Here is a 27,547-nt window from a genome sequence, read left to right on the forward strand (position 1 = left end):
TGATCGTGTAGACAGCCCGCCCTCTAGTGTTTCTTTCTAAACCCTACCGCATTTTAAACCATAATCTCAAAATGCTAGGTTAATAGGATTAAGAACTGTGTCATCAAATTAATAGAACAAGGCAAAATCCCTGACACAGACAAAAATTAAATCAGAGAAAAGTGAAGGTCCTTCCAGAAGCTGGTGACAACCTCACTGGGGAGAGCCTGCAAAGTTGGTGGTAAATATATTAAAACTTCATTTGGTAAATAGGGTCTTAATAGAAAGAGAATTAGTCCAAATGATAACCGTAGATATAAAATGTGATAGCTTTGTAAATACTAGTATTTTTAAAAGATATCCCAAATGTTGATTAAATAATGGAGTTTTTTTAAATAACAAATATACATAAAGCAGATAAATATCCCCTTTGGGAGGAATTAAGATAATCTAAGTTATTTTATAGATATAACTTTATGAAAGCATACATTTTTATTTGGAATGTTTGCAACTAATATTTATCAAATTAAATTTAAAAGGAAATTTATTATCTGAGAAGAAACAAATTTAACTGTGCATGATTCATACATCCTGATGGACTTTATAAGATGTATGAGAAAAATCTGAGGGGTTTTTGCTTTCATAAAAAAATAAGTAGTAAGCCATTTAGGTTAAAACTTACTTGTGGACTCTGAATTTTGAAAAAAACAGTCCCTTTGACATACCTAATTCTGTGTTTGGGAATATTTACTGTTGACAAGGAAATAAAATGTAGTTTGGATTCTATGGGGCTGTTATCCATGCTATTGGTTGCCCTAAATTTCAAATGCTTCAGATGATGACGTTATTTAACTGTCAGGAAGAATGTAAACAAAATAGGGACTTGGGTTGTCTTTTTTAAAAATTTATTTAGATTTCAGGTTTCCTTATGTCTCAGCCATATCAGCATACATTGTCTAAAGTCATAAAGAAAAACTGACAGAAAAATGCTTTGGATCACCATGTGTTTTCAATTGATGCCAGTAGAAACTAACTTAACCTAAGGCATTTGATGCAGGTTTATTTTTCCTTTGCAGTCACAACGGAAACATGAAGCTGCCACTCTTGGTGTTTATTGTGTATCTGCTGTGGTTGAAAGATTGTCACTGTGCACCTATGTGGAAGGACAAAACTGCTATCCATGGAGGCCTGAAGGGTAATGTTTGGTTTTTTTATCTGCGCTGTGTCCCGTTTGCCTGTTTGCATGTCCTGCTGGCATTTACGGTGATTTACAGTTGAGAGATAACCGTATTCAGGATGCCCTCTAGTTTCACGGTGAGATGTTCTCCAGGCACTTAAGCCAAGTAGACAAGACGCCAAGCATCTGGATAAAAATAGAAAATTCCAAATGCGTCTCTGAGAATGGTCCACATATCCAGATGTTTGCCATCACAGAGATAAAACTTGCCAACGTTTTGAGTTGCATTGCTTGGTCTCATCCAGATGTTTGGTGTCCTCTGAGCACAGTTTTAATGAACAGTGAAATTCTTTTCTAGCATTTGAAAAATTTAAACAATTAAAGTAATCCATGCAGTTATTCTTGAGATAGTGAAAGAATGGGTTATAATGACATTGAATCTGGTTGGTCTGTGCTCATTAACTTGTGGCCTTTGCTTGATGAGATATGCTTTGAGTACTTAACAGGAAAATAAATTAGTTTAAACGTTTCTTTTTTGGGGATCTGTAATTAAATTTGGAGGCCAGATTAAGCTCCTCTGGTGGCCACATTGGCTATTGTGAAGAGAGAATGACAAACCATGAATTTCATACTCGCTAAAGGCTTATTAAAGGGGTGTAAGAGATGTCCAGTAGGTTATTAAAGAATCTTGCATTATACAAGATGCTTTCTAGGTTTTATGCCTCCTGGGAAGGTAACTGAAGCTGAAAGAAAAGGAAATTGTTCACTCTGTTTAAGGTTCCCAGTTGGGCATTTAATATAAATTGTCTGTGAAGAAAATTCAATGTTTTCTTCTAATATAAACACACTTGAGTTTTAAGGGAAAGAAAAACAATTGGATAAATGAAAACAGGCCCTGAGGAAAATGATAAGAATAGGGTTAAATGAACTCTGACTTGGCTAGCAGTTCAGAAGTGAGGAACAGAAGATATCACCCGGGTGGTAGCCATGTCCATGTGGCAGCTGACAGCCCAAATCATTGTGATCTGCTTTCAAAGTTTGATGCTGTTAAAAAAAAAAAAACAATTAAGCCTCTGCTGGGGGAACATGAAAAGTTGGCGAACTCATTGTGTTCTGATACATTGTAATCTGATCAGATCTCAAAAGAAAAAACTACAACTACATCGTAATCTTTTAGGTTTTTCCAAGGCTGGGGAGATAGATATAGATGAAGAGGTGAAGAAGGCTTTGACTGGCATGAAGCAAATGAAAATCCTGATGGAAAGAAGAGAGGAGGAACATAGCAACCTAATGAGAACCCTGAAGAAATGCAGAGAAGAAAAGCAGGTACAGTCATTGAAAATCACACCTGTCCTTAACTATATCTGGACCATAAATAGTGCATGTCTGAGTGCACTGGAGGAATTACTTATTTACCCTAATCATAGATTTTCTGGAGAGCAGCACTTACTGGAGGAAGAGTTTGAAGAAAATTTCAGATTTCTCCAAAGAAGATATTCCTTGTAGATCAGGCCTTCGCTGGCCTCCAAACTCGGGAATTTGGGGGATTCAGCTTTGTTTGGGAAGTGCTGCTTTCTTAAAAATGCTTTATTGGTGCCTTTTGAGTTGGGATATTGTGTCAAAAGTGTCTGGGAGTTTTTGGCTACATCAGTGGCCTCCAAAGTTTTTTTCTTTCCCATCCCTATTACCATAATTATTGTTAGCATCCACTCCTGAATATATGCATTTTAATTAATTTATTAAATTAGACACATGAATTGCTACTGTTATTATCTCAAGGCACAGAAGGCAGTTAGGGATCATCATTAGCTTGGGTAGGTGTAAGTCCATATTTCAAATCATCTAGATATTTTGAAAATATTTTAGCTTATTGCCAAATCTGATTAGATCATCATATTTTTACTGACACAAGGCCAAAGAGCTTGTAATGAAAAAGTGGCAGCCCTGCCATTTGCTTCTTATCTACTTGAGCTTAAGTTATTCATATTTTTTAATCTGCTGGGGGTTTTTTCCAAGAAACTTTTAAAGCCTCCTGTTCATTTTGTGAGGGCTAGTTTAGTTAAAAGTAGTTAAAAAACATCATTTACCTGAGTTCTCTTAAATGGCAAGTCATTGCAATTGGCTCCAAGTGAACAGAGAGAGGCAACCAGTGTCTCTTCCGCAGGGTCCTCACGCACAGCTAGCCACACACAGTGGCCTGACACAAGCACCAGTGCATGTGAAATAGTACATCAGCCTCATCAATTTTTTTAATTCAAATACCTTAACTTAATAGATGTTGTCCAAACTATGTATCTTATCAATGGAGAATATACATTATATTCAAATGTCTATGGGCCATATTAAAAACTGTTCATATGTTACAGTATAAAGCTCAATACATTTCTAAATTATAGACATTGCATGGCTCATAGTTTAATATCATTAACCATTAACATAACACTCAGAACAGTTAAAAAATTTTTAAATTTATTTTCCAATATACCCTTATAGAGAATATCAAAACTATAAAAATAATTTGGAAAATATTTTAAATTTTAAAATTGGGAGTAAATTACTTTTCAATTTTATTTTCATGAAAACATTTTTAATTATGGTAAAATATGCATAACATAAAATTTGCCATCTTAACCACTTTTATGAGTACAGTTCAACAGTATTAAATACATTCACAGTAATTCCCCGGTGGCGCAGTGGTTAAGACTCATGCTCCCAATGCAGGGGTCCCGGCTTTGATCCCTGGCCAGGCAACTAGATCCTGCATGCATGCCGCAACTAAGACCAGCGAGCTGCAACTAAGACCCGGCTCAACCAAATAAATAAAGAAATATATATTTTTAAATGCACTCACATTATTGGACAACCAATCTCCAGAATTCATCCCATTTTGCAAAACTGAAACTCTATACCCATTAAACAACCCCCCATTTCTCCTTTCCATAGTTGATTTTTAAATTTAAAAAACACAAATACAAGTTCTAATATCTCTTCTCTAGACCTTGATCTACACCTAGACCTGTAGACCTATAAAGTTGGGGGTTGCCAAGCTCCGGAGCTGCTGGAATTCACGGTGGCCACTGGGTGTCCCCTGATCCATTGGAGCAGGGCTACATCACAGGCTGGGACCCCAAAGCTGTAGTCAGCCTGTCACCAGCTGGTTGATTTTGCAGCCATCCCTCTCCCTGCACCACACAGGGTCCCTGTCGAGGAAAGGAGATTGCTTGACCAGCAGCTGGAAGCCCTCCTCCCTTTTGGCAGAGATCAAAAGACCTTGAGGAAATGAAAACCAGCTCCTCATGAGGAAAATGTGGAAGCCCCTCTAGCTGTGTTCTTCCCTGGTGGGCTTGTGAGTCTGGCCACTGGGAATAACCACACTAGATATCATTCACAGGCCCTTTATAAAACACATTATCACCTGCAGTCCTTCCAACATCTGAGTAAACCATCACTTTCATTTTACAGCTAAGGAAACTGAGTTTTGAGATGTTAATTAATGTGGTGGTGTTGTTGTTTTAAATTTTTACTGGAGTAGGGTTGCTTTACAATGTTGTAACCCTGTCATGACTGACCCAGGACAAAGTCCACTGGTGCTGTGCCTGTGGAAGACCCAGTGACTTTCTGTTTTTCTCCCTTTCCCGGGCCTCCTGGCAAGCCAAGGAGGGAGCACATGCTATGGAAAGAATGCTTGGTGTAAGTCAGGTTAGCAAGTGTTAGTTCCATTTCTGACCCTGAAGAATCCCAGGAGCTAGTAGAATTTTTATTATTTCTTAAGACATACTTATTTTATTTTTTAAAAAATCATTGAATTATACTCTTAAGGTTTGGGTACTCATTTAAAAATTCATTTCAAAAAGGAAAAACCGGGCTTCCCTGGTGGCGCAGTAGTTGAGAGTCCGCCTGCTGATGCAGGGGACACAGGTTCGTGCCCTGGTCCAGGAGGATCCCACATGCCGCAGAGCGGCTAGGCCCGTGAGCCATGGCCGCTGAGCCTGCACGTCCGGAGCCTGTGCTCCGCAACGGGAGAGGCCACAACAGTGAGAGGCCCGCGTACCGCAAAAAAAAAAAAAAAAAAAAGGAAACACCTGTTTAACCCTGAGTTTCCCTCCCTAAAATTATTTTCAATCTAAAATAAAGGATACTTCACACAAATCACGAATTGACAAATATGGGGTGGGTGCCCCCAAGTCTCCCAGAACAAAACACATCCCATCCTCAGGTGATCCAGTGTAATCTCGATCCTCCTCATCAGCTTCTCCCTATTTATATTTAGTGGGAGCATCTGAAACTTGCTCTTACTAAAGTGGGAAACCCTAAAGCAGCTTCAAGTGATTCCCCACGCCCCACACCCCCATCCAGGTTTGTGTGGGACTTTGAACTTCAGGAAGAGGGTTCTAAGTATGGAATCTATCGCTGGGTGGGACATTTAGGGGGAAGCAGAAGGCATGGACAAGGCATTCCTAAACCAGAGACCTTCTTCCTCCATGGCAACATTTCAGTACCAAAACTTGGGCCATGTGATTTGGTCATTGGTTCTTGTTACACTCTTGGAGGTGAGTGGAAGGAAATCAGATGATTACGGACTATGTGCCTTGCTTGCTCATCTCACTTAATACGAAACCTTAAGAGGTAGATCCTACAGTTATTCCTATTTGCTAAGAAGGAGACAGGGGCTCAGAGATGTTAAATAATTTGCCCAAGGGTCCACAGTGAGTGTAGTTTGTAATTGGAAATATTGGGATTTCGATTTATAGTGACAATGGGCAGAATATTTAAAAGACTGATTGAGAAAATCTGGGCAGTACTGTTGCCTGTCCTGGTGAGGCAACCTTTCTTGAGAAGTTGTAGGATTCCAAAATTGTTCTGCAAAGCCCAAAGAGACAAGTTAAACCTGTCTGGATCACGAGGTGCATTTGGCAGACTGGAGCCCTGCCAGGTTTCTTATGTGGGACGTAGCAAATGACACCCAGCTTAGCCCCAGGATTCTGCCATGAGAGCAGCTGAAAAATCCGAGCCCTGCAGAGGAAATGTGGGGGGATTGTCAGTGCCCAGGTGTTTCTTTGGACTTAATATGCCAGGAAAGGGTGATTTCTTTTTCTTTTGCCGTAGGTAAAAGTGCATACTACATTGGTGTTAGAAACTGTGCTCCCTCGTGTTTTTTTTCACTTAAGGGAGTCTTCATCCGCTCTGAGGCTTTCTCCTTATGGACAGGTCCATTATATCCCCTAAATCCCCTGAACTACTTCTCAGGCCTGGAGGGAGCCGGTCTGCAGAAGCCCACGCTTGCAGGGAGACGGGGGTGGGGGGTGGGTCTACGTGGGCCTGGCCTGGGGGGAGCTCTGGGGGCAGGGTTGACGTTCTCAGGGACAGGTGTCGCTTCTGCTGGGCGGGACCTGGCCGAGTACAGCAGGCACCACAAGGGGGAGTGCTTGGAATGTGGATGAGAAGAACGAAGCCCCTCAGAATACAGCATCTTTGCCATTAGAATGCAACTCACTACAAGAATTGTGATATAGAGTACACAGGAATTTGATATACAAGATTTGATTTGATACACAAGAATTGTGCTTCCTTGCAGTGTTTAAGAACATACAAAAATTAAAAGCAGCATAAATGAAGGAAATAAATGTATCAACTTTGTAAGCCTTAAAAACCCATCTTCCACATCCTTCAAGGACTAGAAGTGAATACAGACAAGTAAACAGATCAGTTACAGTCATTCAGCAGAGTAGGGGCTGTGTCTTCATTGTTGCTTCACCCACAGGCAGTGAATGTCCATCCCATAGCAAGCACTCAATAAATAGCTGTTGACTGTACGAATGAACAGGTGAATAAGAACTGCCCCGGTCTTCAATAGAGATCAAGCAGTGCTCTTAACAGAAAGCTTCAGGGTAGATCTGTCAGACGCTAAGGGCTTGAAGAAGGAATGAGGTTTAGTATTTTTTGTTTTTGTTTTAATTTTTGGCTGTCCCACAGGGTTTGTGGGATGTTAGTTCCCCGGCCAGGGATCGTGGAACCCGGGCCCTTGGCAGTGAGAGTGCCGAGTCCTAACCACTGGACCACCAGGGAATTCCCAGAGGTTTAGTTTAGAATTCGCACATTTTGTAAAGAGTGAGATCAACTAAGGTACAACACATAGAGTCATGAAATGGAAATAGGGTGTGTGTTTCTACTTTTTAATTAGGAGGCTCTGAAACTTATGAATGAAGTTCAAGAACATCTAGAAGAGGAAGAAAGGCTATGCCAGGTGTCTTTGACAGGTTCCTGGGATGAATGCAAATCTTGCCTGGAAAGTAACTGCATGAGATTTTATACAACCTGCCCAAACAGTTGGTCCTCTATGAAAAACAAGGTAAGGGAAAAATAGAGCTCAAGATTTCTAAGTTCTTAAGGTATGTGCTTCAGCTTACTTTTAAAAATTAACTTATGTTAATATTTAGAATAGATATGGATGATCTGATGTTGGCCTTTTGCAACCTAGAATCTAGCATTCATGCTTATGTATGAATCACTTGTGGATATATAATTTTTAAGTTAGAACAGCCATCCAGTGCTTGCCCTCCCTTTCAGGACACTGTGTGTATCTCTCAGAAACACCCTGACTCTTTCTGCCTTGTATTTGTTATTTATGAACACATTCCCACTAGATTGTAAGCTTTTTGAGGGCAGGAACCATATATTATCTGCCTTCATTTAAGCATTGTAGGCATTCAATAAATGTTTGCTGAATTGCATTCTGAATAATAGTATTATAGTCTCTGATTTCAACCTGCTTTAATGTTTTCTCTGGAGGCCAAGCCTTTGAAGGCGTCCTCTGCCTCCTGAGTCTCTCCTTCAATGGGCTTGCCCTCTTGTGGCAGCACACACATGCCCGTGCACACACGTACCCACATTCACGTCCCCTTTACCCCAATCTATGCACATCCTGTAGGACTGGCATGTTTTCTTTTTTGTCCTCTTTGGCTCTTTTCTGGGCAGAGGGAATCACAGAGGGTGGTGACCTGATTAGGATGAGCTCTGACCCATAAAAGGCTCCTCTTCTCTTGGCCTGAATTTCCCTTCCCCTTCAAGAAGTGGGCTGAGTAGGCAATGCAGAGAAATTCCCCTCCGTATCAGAGCATGCAGTAATCAGAGTCTGCGCCTGGCTTGGCAAGGCCTTCCCCAATTACAGAAGGAACAACCCCTAGGATAATTCATATGCCAAGTTAATTTGCCTCCACTGTTAATTGCATCTGCTCTATTTTTATAGCCACTCTCTAACATACCAGAGTATACTGGAATGAGCACTGGCTGGAAGTCAGGAGCTTTGGAGACCATTCCTATCTGCACCTTTTGTGTGACCTTATGACAATTTCTTGGGCCTTTAAAGTTTCATTTTTGTGGCTGGGTTCAGGTAAACAGAAGCTGACAGAGGGAGAGGCAGATGATCCACCCAGATTACTTTTTGAGAAAGGCATGAGTCTTCTAAGAATCCCTGGAGAATTCTTTGAACAGCCCTTGAGCAGGGGTGGGGAGTGCTCCCACAGTGATGTTTGATGGTTGCTACATTCCAAAACATACAACAGGGTCATATCACTATCATACAAGGGCAACTGTGTTCTGGCACGAACTTATGTGTCACATAGATGAAATAGAACATGGTGTGACTGCTGGAAGATCTCCCCCTGAATAGGAAATTCTATAATTAGAGCTTCATTCCTTTGACTACAGCCAAGGAGGGCTTTGATCACTGGTAATATGTAACATCTCGAAGTAACCTATTTAGCTGTATTAAGCATCTATAGTTCAGTGTGAATGTATTGATCTTTTCCCTGGACTAATTTATGAGATGAGAGAGAGGAGAGCATAAAGACATGAATAGCATGCCACTGAAGGAAAAAAAAAAAAGAAGAAGAACTAAGGCAGAGGTGAAAGACAAGAGCCTTCTTCACAGTTTTCAGGCTGCACGGTCTAAAACCATGCATGCCAACCACCACCAGTACATCAGGACTGTGGCTTGTCAATAATATTGAGAACTTGGCCTTCTTAGGCCTTGGTAGACAAACAGAAACCAGGAGGAACTTCAGACCCTATTTCCATGGTCAAAGCCAAAGCCAGGTACATGAATGTTAATAAATTATCTTAAAGTGGATCACCTTTTCCTAGTTTGCCCAGAACTGTTCTTGATTTGGAATGACTACTTGTAAGTTGACATAAAAATTCACAAGAAAAAAATAGTCCAAAAGAAAATTAATTTATTTCATTTCTGTCCCCCATCCCACCCCACAGCTTGAACATTTTTTCGGGAAGATATATCAGTTTCTGTTTCCTTTCCATGAAGATAATGAAAAAGACCTTCCCATCGGTGAGAAGTTCGTTGAGGAAGACTCACAACTGACCCAGATAGAGAACATGTTCAGCCAACTGACTGTGGATGTGGGATTTCTCTATAACAGGAGTTTTGATGTCTTCAAACAGATGCAGCAAGAATTTGACCAGGCTTTTCAATCATATTTCATGTCAGATACAGACTTCATGGAGCCTTACTTTTTTCCAGCTTTTTCCAAAGAGCCAGCAAAAAAAGCACATCCTGTGCAAAGCTGGGACATTCCCAGCTTCTTCCAGCTGTTTTGTAATTTCAGTCTCTCTATTTATCAAAGTGTCAGTGCAACAGTTACCGAGATGCTGAAGGCGATCGAGGATTTATCAAAACAAGGCAAAGGCAAGTATTAAAAGATTATTTAGATATCTGTACTAAAGTTGAGTTTTATTTAACTTTGGAAATGGTAGCCATTTCTAAGTCATTGTACAATGTTTCTGAGAGTGATCGTTTATGGATGATCAAAGTCTCACAGCCTCTTAGAAAAAGCTTTGAGGTCTGCCAAACACTAGCCTTCTCCCGTCTTTGTCGAGAGCTCTGTGGGGCTGTTCTCTATTTCTAGAGCAAATTTTCAAAGCTGAGAAAGAAAATGCTGGTAAGGTGAGAACTTGAAAAAGACAGTTGCCTCCTTTATTAAAACTCAGGCAGATGCTTGGCTCTATTCTGCTTGAACACCATGGGGTTTCTTTAAAATCAGTCCAGGCTCCTCAACTTCCAGTTTGGGGAGAAAGCTTAGTGCCATGTAAAACCAGGTCATATTTAGTGCCTTCCGTGACCTCCTCTGCATCGCTACTGTAATCCCTTAGATTACATCTTTTATGCACAAAACCAGAGAAAATACTCAGAGACAAACCCAAGACTGTAGAAATTTCTGTAAATGATAATAATCGCCTTCTACCAATACCACTCATGCCCTCTGATATTCCATATTGGAAAAAGCAATGCTGCTTTATGTTGTTAAGGCAGAAGGAGGTAACTTCTTCGGGCTTCTGTGGAGAGCCTGGGAGGCAGCATCTCAGAAATGAGAGTTGCCGTGTGGGCCACAGGTAGAATCTGTGTTTCCTTGGCCATATCTCTATGGAACATTAAGTCAAGGACAGGGATGCTCTTCTCTAACAAAAAATGAAACGGGCTCCTTCTAGAAATCCCGCCAGTTGTGACAACATGGATGAACCTGGAGGACATTATGCTATGTGAAATAAGCCAGACACAGAAGGACAAATATTATATCCCACTTACATGAGGAATCTAAACTAGTCAATTCCTTCCTTGCACCACCACCACCTCAGTGATAATCTAGAGATCCAGGGTCCCCTGCAAGTGCAGAAAGTAAAAACAAAAACAAAACAGCAAACAAAAAAAGCCTTTGTTACACTTTTATACTCTTCTCTCTCCAGTGTCCCTACCCTAACCAGACAGCAAGTTCAACAGATTCTCTTCCCAGATGAGTACATGAGGACAGTTTATCAAAAATAGGCAGGCAGGGGCTGTGGGGTATTTGCGTGTAGTTTCCATCACTTTTCTGGACTGGTGGTAGGTGCGGAATAAACCTATTGCCCCTAGAAAATCCACCTAATGGGAATAAACCTTTGCCCCTTGCGGTAGGCAGAATAATATAATAGCTTTCCAAAGATACCCAAATCCTAATCCCCAGAACCTGTGAAAATGTTGGGTTACACAGCAGGGGAAAGTAAGGTTGCAGATGGAGTTGAGGTTGCTAATCAGCTGACCTTAAAATAGAGTATTTGGGGTTGTCCAGGTGGCTCCAGTGAAATCACAAGGGCTCCTAAAAGTAGAAGAAGGAGGCAGAAAAGAATCAATAGAGACAGCCTCACGAGACAAACTTGTCCCTACTTTGCCAGCTTAGAAGATAGAGGAAGGGGAACAGGAGGCAAGGGTGGGGTGGCCTCCAGACTCTGGAAAGGCATGGAGATGGATTCTGCCCTAGAGCCTCCAGAAAAGAACAGCCCTGCCAACACCTTAATTTAGCCCACTGAGACCCACTTCAGACTTCTGACCTATAGCACTGTAAAATAATCTATGTTGTTCAAACCACTAAATCTGTGGAATCTGTTACAATAGCACTAGGAAAGCTGCCTCCTGTCAATTACAGTGGTTAATATCTTCTGAGTGTAAACTACGTATCTGGCAGCCTTCACAGATAGGCTTTATTTGTCATGATCATCCTAAGAGCCAAAATTAGAAAAGTAGCTAAAATTGAATAATGAACACTGTTAAAAGGAAAAAGGTGATAAAAATATGAAATATCTTGTTTAATATATTTTTTAATTTTATTGAGTGTTGTTTCATTTTAGTCTCCATATGAAAGAATTTCTTTCCCACTTTGTTCTTTCTAGACTTCAGTTGCTGAATCTGTTGAAACAGAATAAGATAGCTTTTGCAGTTGTCCTCACTTGGCTTACAAATCCCTAGAGAGAATAGATGAGATCCATTCAGTAAAACTGTGGTGTAGTAGCTTCACACAGTGCTGGGTGCTGGGAGCTGGGGGTTCTGGGTTTTAATCCTGCCCTGGAGAATTTTGCTGTCTTAATTTTCCCATGGGGGAAACAGGCAAGTTGGGAGGGTAGATGATTTACTAGAAGTAACTGCCTAGAAGGGCCCTCAGGCTCTGTTCTGGCATGGCCGAAGGTAGGCGATGGGCTACTCTCATGAGTATAGCATGGGGAATTGGTTTAGATAGCCCTCAATTTGCCATCCTTGAATATACCAAGTATTCATCTAGATCCTGTGAATAAGCAATGATTATGACAGACATGACACAGCCCCTAACTTTTAGGAGTTTAGTCCAGAGAAAGAAAAACAGGTCAGTGAACAGTTGCACTACCATATCTTAAGTGAAATGACAGAGGAAGTTATGGAAGAATGACAAGATTAAAATGACAAGACCAAATCCCCTCTCTCAAAGGACTCAGAGTCTAATAGAGAAGACAAAATTAACAGCACATAATGCAGAATTGCTCTACAGTAGAACTCACAGGGGTTCTCTGGGGTGAGAGGAGATGCCACTGAATCTATAGGGAATGGGAGAAAATGACTCCTATTCAACCAAGGGGATGGCTGCCTTACCCACCAGATGATCTAGCAAATGCCTCGTAGGTTTTTAAACAATAAACTTCACATTTTTTGTTTGTTGCTTTTGGCTGTACCACGTGGCCTGCAGGATCCTAGTTCCCTGAGCAGGGATTGAACCCCTGCCCCCCTGCTGTAGAAGCACAGAGTCTTAACCACTGGACCGCCAGGGAAGTCCCAGTAAACTTCACAATTTATCTCGAAATGTTTCATTTTTTTAACGTCAAGGATTTAATATAACAGAATATCATCAGGTTAAAAATTAATAACAAATTTTTCCTAATGTGAAACACTCAATTGGGAATTGTCAGTTTGCTGTTGGACGACTTCTTTTTACATCATTTTTATATGGATGGTTAATTATTCCAGGAAAAAAAAAAGTTTCTTAAAAGTTGATCTGCTTTAGATGTTTTCCTAAATCTTTGACTTACTGTTTATAACATTATATATGTGAAATGCAAAAAAGAATAGTAATAAATACCTACCACCCAGTTTAAAAACAGACATTTCCAATATCTTTGGAACTCCAATACACATTCGAATTACAGCTTGAAAAAATTAAAATAATTACTAGAAAAAATTTTAATGGAAGCCCAAAGAGAAAAGTGGCTTACAATTCCCTATCTAGTTAACCCCAATGATATCAGAAATAATAATGATAAAAATAAGACACACTAAATTTAAAATAATTTAAATATACAAAGGAACAAAAGAAATGAAAGCTGCCTTCTCCCACCCCATCAAGTCTCTCTTCCAATAGAGTTACTATGAATAATTCCTCATGATTCCTTCCTGAAAATAAAATTATATGCATTAACCTCTGTGTGGGGAGTGGGGTTTGGGGGAAGCAAGTAGTAATAATAGTAATGATGAGTAATAATGACAGTAATGAGACTGCTGGATTAAAGGATACATGCACTTTTTTTTTTTTTTTTTGCGGTACGCGGGCCTCTCACTGTTGTGGCCTCTCCCGCTGCGGAGCACAGGCTCCGGACGCGCAGGCTCAGCGGCCATGGCTCACGGGCCCAGCCGCTCCGCGGTATGTGGGATCCTCCCGGACCGGGGCACGCACCTGTGTCTCCTGCCTCCGCAGGCGGACTCTCAACCACTGCGCCACGAGGGAAGCCCGATACATGCACTTTTTAATAGATGCCAAATTGTCCTAGTAACTGGTTGCACCAGTATGCACTCCTACGATTGAATACAGAACAAAGATTTTGCAAGTGCTGGTTAGAAAGAGAAATGACATTCTATCCATGCCTTTAAAGTTCAAACTCTCTAACGACACTGATGTGAAAATGCTGTTACTTGTAGACTCCGCCCACGGCGGCCTGAGTAGGACGGCATTGCCTGTGCGGGGCCGAGGGCTGTGCGGAGAGCTTCGCCAGAACTCGTCGGAATGTTTCCAATTTCACGCAAGATGCCAAAAATGTCAGGATTACCTACAGGAAGGTAAATGATTATTATGTTCTCAGGGTTTCGATTGTATTCTGGTCAGAGGTCACAAATCTCGCTTTTACAGGCATCGTGGATTCATTTGCTTCCCTTCAAGCTCTTTTTGGCGTGCTCATTGCCGTCTGCGGGTGCTCAGGGCAGGTTTATAAACGTTTATTATTCAAAAGTAAGTCAACTTACTTTTCCCTTTTTAAAAATTCCCTCATTATTCCCGTGAAAAATTTTTATGGTTAAAGACCAAGCGAACACTCTTGTGTGCAAAAGAGAACTCAGCAAATTAGGGTAACTTCTTTCTTCTTACTGCAGAGAAAGAAAACCACCAATGAAGAAATCTTCAAAATGTGTAAGCAAATTTTTTGCCAAATAAGTTTTTTTTCAAATGGCATTAACTCTTTCCAGATGGTGGGTTAATTACTAATTAGTATTTAAATACAGATAGTAGCTTCTCCTCCCAAGCCCTGCACAGCGCGTTTCGCCTCCTCCCAGATCTGACCAAGAGCATCTTTCATTCCTTCCCCAGGTGAAAAATTCTCTCCACCGGCCCTTCCCCCTTTCCTCCGACCCTCATGTCCCTTCTCCTCCCCAGCTGAAGTCACTTCCCAACCGCTAGGGTCTGAACGCAAATTTTCTTGCAAAATCCAAGAAGAGCTTTTGATTCCTGTGCTTCTGCTTTTTACCTTGCCAAAGCCCTAAGGGAAGGAAATTCTAAAAAATGTGGCTAAGATTTGAAGCAAGAGATTGAATATACACTGGACCTTTTTATTAGAGCAGATGAGGGTCTTATTTCTTCAGAATTGCTCCCTGGGTGACTTTCTGCAGCTCTGTTTCATCATTTGGAAAATGAAATTAATATAGCTACTTCACACAAGTGTTTTGAGGATTAAATAAAATGTCTGAAGTACTCATGATTCTCATTATTCAAGTGTTTGTTTTTCAAGTCACAGTTACAAGGTTGCATACAGACAACAGAAGTTTTTACAAGAGAAAAATATACACTAATATACTGACCTCTTACAAAAATAGTCCCACTCAAACATGCCACCTATCTATCATTAACTTCCTTTAACTTCCAGTTAAAAGCTTTGAAGAATAATCTCTCCCTGATTGTCATAAGATAATAGAGAAGATGGGGTGTGTGTGTGTGGGAAGTGATTGGAAGAAGGTGATTGAAAGGTACAAACTTCAGTTACAAAATAAATAAGTACTAGGGCTGTAAGGTACAAGATGATGACCATAGCTAAAGCTGCTGTGTGATATATAGGAACGTTGTTAAGAGAGTAGATCCTAAGAGTTCTCATCACAAGGAGAATTTATTTTTCTTTTTATTGTATCTGTATGAGATGATGGATGTTAAATAAACCCACAACAGTAATCAATTCAGAATATATTGTGAATATGTAAGCCAAACCATCAGGTTGTATACCTAAAACTTATACAGTGTTGTATGTCAATTATTTCTCAACAAAACTGGAAAAAGAAAGACAATATATAAGAAATCAGATAATACAATATAAACACATCAAATAATCAGTATACATCAAGTCACACAGTATACATGCAGTATAACTTGATTGCTGCAAAGGTAAAACACAGAGGAAAGGCTGTCCTAATGTGCTCCCAAACAATTTTTTTTTTTGGCTGCTTTGGGTCTTCATTGCTGCGCGCGGGCTTTCTCTAGTTGCGGTGAGCAGGGACTACTCTTTGTTGCGGTGCGTGGGCTTCTCATTGCGGTGGCTTCTCTTGTTGCGGAGCACAGCCTCTAGGCACATGGACTTCAGTAGTTGTGGCTCGCGGGCTCTAGAGCACAGGCTCAGTAGTTATGGCACACGGGCTTAGTTGCTCTGTGGCATGTGGGATCTTCCCGGCCCAGGGCTCGAACCCGTGTGCCCTGCATTGGCAGGCGGATTCTTAACCACTGTGCCACCAGGAAAGCCCTCCCATACAATTTAAACTTTTATATTTTATGATAAATGTATATAGAATAAAATAATAGAAACACATGTGCCTAATACTAGATGAAGAAATAAAACATTACCAGAATAGATGAAGCCCCCCGCTGGTGCCCCTTCCACATCACATCCTCTTTATCCCCTTATAAGGAAATCGTTTTGGGGTTTTTTTTTCCTTCCAGTTTTATTGAGATATAATTGACATACAGCACTTATAAATTTAATGATTTGACATCGTGAAATGATTAACACAGTAAGTTTAGTAAACATTCATCATCTCATGTAAAAAAATTTTTTAAAGAGAAAAACATTTTTTCCTTGTGATGAGAACTCTTAGGATTTACTCTCTTAACAATTTTCATATATAACATATACCAGTGTTAATTATATTAATCATGTTGTATATTACATCACTAGTACTAACATCTTATAACTTGAAGTTTGTAACTTTTAACCACCTTTGTCACCATCACTGACTATATTCCCCACACTGTAGGAAACTTCTGTTTTGAATTTGGTGCTTATTATTGCCTTGTATTTCTTTTTTAAAAATTTATTTTATTGAAATATAGTTGATTTACAATGTGTTAATTTCTACTGTACAGCAAAGTGATTCAGTTATACATATATATATACATTATTCTTTCATATTCTCTTCCATTATAGTTTATCACAGGATGTTGAATATAATTCCCTGTGCTATACAGTAGGACCTTGCTGTTTTCCTTGTGTTTCTTTATACTTTTATCATGTGTTTATATATAGCACACATACACACATATACCATCCATAGCAATGTTTTACATGTTTTTAGTTTTTATATTGTCAAAGTATAACTTTTAAGCTTAAAAATATGACTCATACAAGTACAAAATGAGCATGTTAAGATTGATTTAGAGCTTCCCTGGTGGAGCAGAGGTTGAGAGTCCGCCTGCCGATGCAGGGGACGCGGGTTCGTGCCCCGGTCCGGGAAGATCCTACATGCCGCGGAGCGGCTAGGCCCGTGAGCCATGGCCGCTGAGCCTGCACGTCTGGAGCCTGTGCTCCGCAACGGGAGAGGCCACAGCAGTGAGAGGCCCGCGTACCACAAAAAAAAAAAAAAAAATTCGAAAGATTGATTCCATTAATAAGGGAACGAGCAGAATGATTAGGCTGGTTTAAATGAGTACAGGAGAGACTGAAGTATTTACAGTCAAGGACAGAATGTTGAAGTAAGATTGCAAAGTTAGATATAAAACTAGTTGATGTACCGAAGGGTAATAAAACTGTAACTTTTGCAGTTATGATTTCTATCAGACCAAAATAATTTATGTCTCTACTGGACAAAAATTATTTGCAACTTTTCAATCTGTAATTTACATCTAATGTCGTGGAGTCTGGCCCAAATCAACAGTGACTAGTAAATACAACAAACGATCATTTCCCTAGAGAATTAAGTAATCTTTGGGTGGACCTCTTAGACAATACTTTATGTGACATTGAAAGGACACACAGCCATTCTTCTGCATTGTTTCCAAGTTTTGGATAATATTTCTTAATAGTATAAATGTTATCGCTTATGTATTCTTTTGCACCTTGGTGTTTCACTCAGTACAGTTTGGGAGATTTAGTCATGTGAATGCGTGTGTTTCTAATTTCACGAATTCATTGTTGTATGTTAGTCTGTGTAAGCACATTACAATTTATTTATCCATTCTCCTGCTGAAGCACATTTAAGTTGCTTCCAGTATTTTACAAACAACTCTTGTATGTTTTGTCAAACAATGATTTTGCCTCTTTTATCAACATTTAACTCATTCTTTGTTCTAAGACTAAGCATACAGCTGTAATTATAATCTTATATTTGAAAAATATAAGATAAATGAAATATGTTCCAAAACATTATAAATCATTTTCTTTCATTATTTACGATACATTTTTGGTCCCAATTTTAAATGGACTCACTGTAAGTAGCTCTTTTCCCATACCAGTTACTGGTACTAGATGTATACACCTAAATTCAAAATAGTAGTTTCAAGATAAAGGAGTTTGATGTGGAATGGTCACAGTGGGGGGGGTTCATCTGTTTGGGTTATATTTTGTTTCTTAATATAGGAGGTAGGCACATGGAATTTATACCAAGGAATGTCTGTCTCCAGCCCAGTTTTTGTTACATGAGACCATATAATTATCAATTAAACTGAATCTTTTTTGAAAGTGATGTAGGCAATATTAATAATTGCTTGATAACCACAGGTATAAACTGGAAACTCTCACAGGCAGAAGGTGATACATGCACACTAGATTAAAGACAAAACATCCACAATATTTTGCAGCTCCTCCCATCAAAAGCTGGAGTCTGTTTTTTCAACCTGAGAATCTGGGCTCGGCCATGGGTCTGTCCTTAAGCAACAAGATATTGGCAAATGTGAGTGGCTTGAAATGTGCTTGTGAATTAAAGTTGTCCTCTCTTGCTACTGGAAGCCTATCCACCACTGCGTGATCAAGCCCAGGCTAGCCTTCTGGAAGATGAGAGGTCCCAGCCATGCCAGCTGAGACCCTCAAAATGTGAGGGTCTAGACCATCCAGCCCCAGCTGAGCTAGCTCAGACATAAAAATAGTCCAACCAACCCACAAAACCCACAAAAACATGAGAAATAATAAATATTTGTTTGTTGTGCAACAAAAGCTAATGGATGCATATTGTCACATTTCATAAGAGACACCTGCTAAATGTGGGTTTTCTTTCTTCCTTTTCTTGAAACACTCATTCTCATGTCTATACGGTGACTAAAAAAAGGCCTTAAGGTACTGATCATGTGAGTGTATTTTTTTAAGTAACAGCATTAAGATACAGTTCATATACCATAAAGTATACAATTCAGTGTTTTTTAGTATACTCACAAAGTTGTATAACCATCAGCACTATCTAATTCCAGAACATTTTCACCCCATACTCATACTCATTGGTTGTCAACTGGCTCATTGGCTGTCATTGGCTGTCAACATTGGCTGTCAACTCATTGGCTGCAACTCCATACTCATTGGCTGTCATTTCCCATTCCCCGCCCCTTTCCCCTACCCAGCCCCTGGCAACCAATAATCTGCTTTCTGTCTCTGATTTTGCCTATTCGGGGTATGTCATATAAATGAAATCATACAATTTGTGGTCTTTTGTGACTGACTTCTTTAACTTGGCATAATTTTTTCAAGGTTTATCCATACTGTAGCATCTCTCAGAACTTCATTCCTTTTTATGGCTGCTTAATATTCCATTGTACGGATATACCACATTCTGTTTATTCGTTCGTTAGCTGATGGATATTTGGTTTGTTTCTGCTTTTTGGCTATTGTGAGTAATGTTGCTATGAACATTTGTGTACAAGTTTTTGTTTGGACATATGTTTTCAATTTTCTTGGGTATATACCATGAAATATATATGGGTAATATGGTAACTCTTTGTTTAACATTTTGAGGAACTACTAAACTCTCTTCCAAAGTGGATGTACCATTTGCATTCTCACAGAAATGTATGAGGGTTCTAATTTCTCCACATCCTTGTCAACACTTGTTATTGCCCATCGTTTTTATCTTAGCCAACCGAGTGGATGTGAAGTGGTATCTCATTGTGATTTTGTCCTGTATTTCTCTAATCACTAATAATATCAAGCATCTTTTCATGTTTTTATTGGCCATTTGCATGTCTTCTTTGGAGAAATGTCTATTCAAATTCTTTGTCCATATTTTAATTTTGTTCTTTGTCTTTTTATTGTTGAGTTGTAAGAGTTTTTTTTTTTTTACATATTCTAGATACCAAGTGCTCATCAGATATATTATTTGAAAATATTTTCTCCCATTCTATGTGCTGTCTTTTCACTTTCTTGATGGTGTCCTTTGAAGCATGGAAGTTTTTTATTTTGATGAAGTCTACTTTATTTCTTCTTTTCTTTTTTTATTTTGGTGTCATATCTAAGAAACCATTGCCCAATCCAAGGTCACACAGGTTTATGCTTATGCTTTCTTCTAAGAGTTTTATATATTTAGTTCTTGCATTTAAGTCTGTGATGCATTTTGAGTTAATTTTTGTATATGGTATGAGGTAAGGATCCAGCATCTTTCTTTTGCAATTGGATATCCCGTTGTCTCAGTTTCACTTGTTAAAAAACTCTATTCTTTCCTGTGTAGAATTGTCTTGGCACTCTTGTTGAAAATCCATGGACAGCAAAAGTAAGGGCTTATTTCTGGACTCCCAATTCTCTTCCATTTGTCCATATATCTATCCTATGCCAATTCCATACTGTCTTGATTATTGTACTTTGTAGTAAGTTTTGAAATTGGGAAGTGTGAATGCTCCGATGTTGTTCTTTGTTTTCAAGATTGTTTTGGCTCTTATGGATCCTTTGCATTTCCATGTCAATTCTCGGATCAGATTGTCAGTTTCTACAAAAAGGGCAGTTAAGATTTTGATAGGGATTGCATTAAATCTATAGGTCAATTTGTGGAGTATGGCCTTCTTGACAATATTAAGTCTTCCCATTCATGAAAATAGATGTTTTTCCATTTATTTAAGTCATCTTTAATTTTTCTCACAGCGTGTTTTAGTTTTCAATACAAGTCTTACAGTTCGTTTAAAACATTTGTTCATAAGCATATGGTTCTTTTTATGCTATTGTGAGTGGAATTTTCTTAATTTCATTTTTGGTTTGTTCATTGTTAGTGTATAGAAATACAACTGATATGTGTATATTGATCTTGTGTTCTGCAACCTTGCTGATTTATTACTTTTTTAAAAACAAAATTTATTTATTTATTTATTTTTGGCTGCATTGGGTCTCGGTTGCTGCAGGTGGGCTGTCTCTAGTTGCGGTGAGCGGGGCTACTCTTCATTGAGGTGCGCAGGCTTCTCATTCTGGTGGCTTCTCTTGTTGTAGAGCACAGGCTTTAGGGCACACGGGCATCAGTAGTTGTGGCACACAGACTTAGTTGCTCCACGGCATGTTGGATCTTCCCGGACCAGGGCTCGAACTCATGTCTCCTGCACTGGCAGGCAGATTCTTAACCACTGCACCACCAGGGAAGCCCTGACTTATTACCTTTAATAGTTTTGTGTGTGTGTGTGTGTGTGTGTGTGTGTGTGTGTGTGTGTGTATGTATTCCTTAGGATTTTTTGTATACAAGACTATGTCGTCTATGAATAGAGATAGTTTTACTTTTTCCTTTCTCATGCAATTGTGTTTTGCACAAAGTTTCACCTTTATTTTAGGGAAATCGTTTTCCACTCTCTAAAAGAGTAAATGAGTGTCCCTTGTAGAATTCTCCTTGCCTAAGATCATGAGGTAACTCACCACCTTCTTCCCCCATAATTAAAAAAAAAACAAAACTACACCACTATTCTAAAAGTTAACAACTCTAAACTTGCAAATGAAGACATTTTAAAAGAATATCTGGATCTCCTTTCAAACGTATAATGTATCTTGTTAACTGTGACTCTCTTTGTTTTCAAAATATTTTCTTGAATTACTTTTCAAATGTACACTATTGCAAATTTTTTTACCTGCAAGTACAAAGGTCTCCCTTTCCTGAAGATCCCAACACAAATTTTGGAAAAGTGTGAAGGCTGGAGGATCTTGCATTATATCTACATATCAAAAAGAAACAATAACTGATTTTTAAGACTTGAGATGAGGTAGTCACCTAGCTTCTGGTTGGTGGATTCTCCCCCACCCCTATCTTCCTGAAGGCATGGTTTCTTAGTAAACAGCAGAAGACATAGTCGAAAGAGTCTGTGATCTTTTTCTACAATAACAATCTTTTATGATCCCAGATGCCCTAACACATAGACGCTTCTGTAGTTTGCAGATAAATAATCTTTACACAGTATCAAGATGCTCATCAACGCAGCTCTATAAATTCCTTTAACCCTGTTTCAGTTCAGAAGGACTGTTGTGCAATAATAACACAGAGCTGCAGAATCTTAGTGACTTGTGAACACAAAGCTTTCTTTCTCTCTCTCTGTCTTGTCAGTTACAGCTTGCATGGGAGCTCTGCTGCACATCTCCTCACTCAGGATGATGGAGCCTCCACCATATGGAGCAAAACTAGTTCCACTGTCAGGGGAGGGAGGGTGATAAATCCTAAACCATTCTTAAAGGATTCCTCCAGCAGTAAGACACATCACTTTGAATATGGCCATGCTCAACTTCCAGGTGGCAGAAAAGTGCAATCTCCCATGTGTCCTGATCAGAGTATAAGTGAGCAGCCCTAATGACCTTCAGAGACACTATGGAAAGGAAGACAAGGAAAAGGAACATTTTAAATCTTCAGTGTGTGCTGGCTCTGTGAGCAGGCATTCTGCAGTGTTATTTCATTCGTGACGATTGTACCTGGCTGAAAACTCACTCAAGGTCAAAAGGCTGGAAGTAGAAAGCTTAAGGGCTGGGACTTAAATCCACAACACCCAACTCCAAGTCCCACATACATTTTTCTTTACCATGTTACTTTCTTCTTTGCTAGACTGTCCTGATGTTCCTAAACTATACACAAAAGTAGATGAGGCCCTTGAGTTGGTCAACATATCCAATCAGCAGTATGCCCAGGTTCTCCAGATGACCCAGCATCACTTGGAGGACACTACATACCTGATGGAGAAGATGAGAGAGCAGTTTGGCTGGGTGACAGAACTGGCAAACCAGACCCTAGGAACCAAGAACATCTTCAATTTCATAAAGGTAATGGAGAGACTCAAGAGCAGTTATGGAGACTAAGTGTGCATACATTGATTTTTCTGTTAATTTACTTATTAATTACGTCTGAATTTGAAAACAGGCTCTAGAAGGATATTCTACTTCCATTGTGATTGTACTCAGGCTGACTTGTGCATGGTCTTTAGAAAACAAGAAACTCTATAAAGAAAACCAATTTAAAACACAAAATACTTTCTAATCCAGAGATGGCTAATTCTGCTTAGAGCTATAGTGCTGATACAAGTAACCATGAAGAAACCTGGCCAATGTCGTTTTTAAGGGAGAAGACTTTCAGGTAAAGCAACTTGAGATCAAAGGCTGACTCTGAAACTTACCAGCTGAATAAGTTTGGGAAAGTTCCAGAATCCTTCTAGGCCTCAGTTTTTCCATCTGGAAAATGGGAATAATAATAGCTACCTTAAAATTAATGTCTGTAAAACAATGAGTATAAGTTCCTTATCCAAAACAAGAGCTCTGTAAATTATAGCTCTCATTAGCTTTTGACACAACAAGCTACTGACTTACCTTGAAAATTAAACACAGTTATATATTAATATTCACATATAAACATTGCTATCTTAAGTTGCACTTATACCATGTCTCCCACTTGCAATCAATAACTCCTGTTGCATAACATAAAATAGTGATTGAATTTCTTCCCTGATGCACCCCCTTCACACACCATATTACATTAATATACAATGCACCAGGCAAGTGATTTCTGATGAGGTTGGTATTGGTGGGCTCCTAAAAAGGCCCAGATACAAAAATCACCTGCAGAGCAATTGAAGGTACAATATTTTGTGTAGCATGTAATGTTAACAATCCCCCGGGATCCCTTTACCAACTCCAGCTGGTGCTGCTGCTAACTGCTCACCCCTGAAATCTTCTCCAAAGGGTTGTCCTTGGGGCCACTTATGCTCCAGAGCTCCCTGCAGGATCAGGCTGAGGCTGGAGGTCACCTGAAGGCCACCTCCCAGATTAGCATCTCCCTCTTCTCTATCTTCCTCGCCTCATCCCCCTAAAAGTTTTACTGAAAGCGCCCTTAATAAATAACTGTGTCAGAATCTCAGGCTCTGCTTCTAGGCAGTCTGACCTAAGACATTCTGTATCCTAGTGATTCACTCTCTTTCAAGGTACAAGGTTGTGGTTTGAGAAATAAGTTTAGAGAGTCACAACCAGCACATTAAACAAACAAACAAACAAAAGCAGAATAGAACACACCAGAAGAAAAAATATTAGAGTGCATTGCATTTAATAAGTCAGATGCATATGTCATGGAACTTTCATTTCCATGATGTGTGTTTATATATGTGTATAACTTATATGTAAGATGTGGTTTATTTTCTTTTTCTATTTGAGTATAGTCGATTTACAATGTTGCATTAGTTTCAGGTGTACAACAAAGTTATTCAGTTATATATATGTCAATATATTCTTGGGCTTCCCTGGTGGTGCAGTGGTTGAGAGTCCGCCTGCCGATGCAGGGGACACGGGTTCGTGCCCCGGTCCGGGAAGATCACACGTGCCGCAGAGCGGCTGGGCCCGTGAGCCATGGCCGCTGAGCCTGCATGTCCGGAGCCTGTGCTCCGCGACGGGAGAGGCCACAACAGTGAGAGGCCCGCGTACTGCAAAAAAAAAAAAAATATATATATATATATATATATATATTCTTTTATATATACATTCTTTTTCAGATTCTTTGCCATTATAAGTTATTACAAGATATTGAATGTAGTTCCCTGTGCTATACAGGGTCCTTGTTGTTTATCTATTTTATATATAGTGGTATGTATCTGTTAATTCCAAACTCCTAATTTATCCCTCTGCCGCCTTTCCCCTTTGGTAACCCTAAGTTTGTTTTCTAAGAAATGTGTGTTTTTGAGTCATGATGACAAATGTGTTTATAACTGTAGACCATAGTCAAAAGGTTTTGAAAGCCACTATCAATTCCTGCTGACTCTCTATTACTTATCTCTAGATAGATCATTCCCTAGGAGAGTAAAATAATGTGATATATTTGATCATTCTCACAAATATAGACTTTTAGTTTAAAGAGGAAGAATTCTTATAAGGAATGAGGGAAAGAATAAAATTTTAAGAAAAATTTTAGCAATGCTCTCAATCTTTAGAAAAGTAGAGCCAATATTTAACTGTTTTTATCTTCGTCAGGATTTCCATTCTATGCTTCAATTTGCTTCCATTCTAGTGGCTCTGAGTAACATTAATTGATTTAACTAAAATTTTTGATATTGATAACAAAGACACTTCTATACAAAAGACTCCATAGAAAATAAAATTATGGTTTTCAATGGTATATTTTTCTAATAATAATCACTGCTAAAGAGCACTCAATATTTGTCTGGCAATGTTCTAAGAACTTTTCCCGTGTATTAGATCATTTAATACTCTGTGTTCCTATAAGGTGAGTATGATTGTTTTACAGATTTTTCAGATGAGGTACAGAGAAGTGAAACAACTTGTCTGAGGTCGCACAGCTAGTAAATGGTAGAACTGAGATTCAAGGCCAAACAGCTTTTCTTCAGAATCCTTGGACTTAACCACTTTGCTGAACCGCTTGTAAAACTTATTTTTCTTTAAACGGCTCTTATTTCATCATGTAATGGAAAGTGCAAATTTGTAAAACAGCACATACTGAAGAGGAATCTTTTGTAAAAAAAAAATACACAAATTCCAGCAGGTGAAAAAAGTTATGCTTTTTAGGTTGTAGTTACATGTTAGCGTTATAATTGTTTATTCAACTAGATGTAAACGCTTTATGCAGTTTTTATGTGTGTTACATGTATCAAAAGGAAAAGGGGGAAAGTTATGTTAGCTTTATAAACTAGAATTAAGAAATCACCAGTGTTGATTTGGCTTCTTAATATTCTGCTTTAGTTTTTTTGATAGGGAAATTTATTTGAACACATTTTCAAAATAGTTCTTTTTCTATATAAATTTATTTATTTTATTTTTGGCTGCATTGGGTCTTTGTTGCTGTGCGCAGGCTTTCTCTAGTTGCGGCGAGCAGGGACTGCTCTTTTTTACGGTGCGCGGGCTTCTCATTGCAGTGGCTTCTCTTGTGGAGCACAGGCTCTAGGCACACAGGCTTCAGTAGTTGTGGCACATGGGCTCAGTAGTTGTGGCTCGCAGGCTCCAGAGCACAGGCTCAGTAGTTGTGGCGCACGGGCTTAGTTGCTCCGCGGCATGTGGGATCTTCCCAGACTAGGGCTCAAACCCATGTCCCCTGCATTGGCAGGCAGATTCTTCTCCTATTTTTATTTTATTTTATTAATGTTTTGGCCACACCGTGGGGCATGCAGGATCTTAGTTCCCCAACCAGGGATTGAACCTGCGCCTCCTGCAGTGGAAGTGCAGAGTCTTAACCACTGGACCGCCAGGGAAGTCTCTCTGGCAGGCAGATTCTTAACCACTGTGCCACTAGGGAAGCCCCAAAATAGTTCTCTTAAGGTTACATCAAGTTGCATGTCATTACAGTTTCGTTTAAATTATTAAGATCAAAGTATATGCCCTTGAGAACTTATTAAGAAAGTAAACGACATGCATTTCAGATGACTGGTTCTTACAGAAATCACACATACAACCATAAATTGTAAATTTCCTGTGGAAACTCAGTACAAAACTTGGTACATCACATTAACATTTGTGACAGACAGTAGCGCTCACCAAATATTCCATCCACTCACTCACACTTTCTTGCTCCTCTTGCAGTTAAGTGGTGCCATGTGTTAAGTTCTGGCCAATGAAATGGGAACAAAAATGAAAAGAGTTATTTCTAGACTGAGATAGAGAAGAGCCTGTGTGTGATTATCCATTCTCTTTCTCTGATGAGGATGTAAAGAAAGCCATGCGTTATTACATGTGCTACAGCACATGTGAGATGATGTTCCTTTCTCAGCCAGGGTCCTGAGCATCTAGGTGGTTCAGAGCCCTTGTAATGGGCATGTAACATGAGTGAAAAATAAATTATAAGAAGCCACTGGAATGCTGGGGCTAATTTGTTACCTCAGCACAACTTAGCCTATCCTGACTTATGTGGTATTAAATTAATGCTGAATGTGTGCTGGGATTTAGTAATCTTTTGTTGTATAATCCTTCTTCTTAGGTAGTTCCAGGTGTTCATGAAGGAAATTTTTCCAAACGAGATGTAACGATGACAGAGGTAAGCATTCTGCCTTCCCCTAATTTCACACTCACCATCCCTCATGAAGAAAGTGCTGAGAGTTCTAACTTCATTAGCTACATGCTGGCCAAAGCTGTACAGCATTTTAAGGAACATTTTAAATCTTGGTAAACAGAGTGCTTGATTAGGAATGCTTGTCAACAGGAATAGATGATTCATAAAAGGGGAAAATGACAAAACTAGTTTTAAAATACCTTGAAAATATATTCAACCTCATTAATAATCAAAGACATGAAAACTAAGACAAGATAGCAATTTTTGCCTATTAAATTTGCAAATTAAAAAAAAACCTGATAGGATGTGATGAAATGAGAATTCCCGTATGTTATTGCTGGGAACATAAACTGTTTTTGCCTTTTTGAAAAGCTATTCAATTATACATATCAAGAGTCATAAAATTTCTTTTTGATACATTAATTCCACTTCTGGAATCAATCAGAAGGAATAAATCTAAATTTGAATAAAAGTTCCTACCCCAAGATCTATATCTGCAAAATTATTTAAAATGTTAAAAACAATCTGAACATCTAAAAATAAGAAAATGGTTAAAAGATTATGGCTAAATATGCTCAGTAAGTCTTATGAAACCATTAAAGATATTTATAAAATTTAAA

At 39.1% G+C, this 27,547-nt stretch overlaps 1 protein-coding gene across 1 annotated transcript; it reads left to right on the top strand.

The window, feature by feature from the left end:
- The first annotated feature begins 195 nt into the window (after positions 1 to 195).
- CLUL1 (clusterin like 1) lies at positions 196 to 27,547 on the top strand. The gene is made up of 8 exons (XM_067701422.1): positions 196 to 220; positions 1,056 to 1,174; positions 2,334 to 2,482; positions 7,338 to 7,505; positions 9,422 to 9,854; positions 13,917 to 14,054; positions 22,500 to 22,714; positions 26,856 to 27,547. Exons 2-8 carry the CDS (start codon positions 1,069 to 1,071, stop codon positions 27,042 to 27,044), a joined length of 1,398 nt encoding a protein of 465 aa, XP_067557523.1. The 5' UTR covers positions 196 to 220; positions 1,056 to 1,068; the 3' UTR covers positions 27,045 to 27,547.

The sequence above is a fragment of the Pseudorca crassidens genome, chromosome 12 (genome assembly GCF_039906515.1).
Source record: "Pseudorca crassidens isolate mPseCra1 chromosome 12, mPseCra1.hap1, whole genome shotgun sequence".
In the NCBI taxonomy this organism is placed as follows: Eukaryota; Metazoa; Chordata; class Mammalia; order Artiodactyla; family Delphinidae; genus Pseudorca; species Pseudorca crassidens.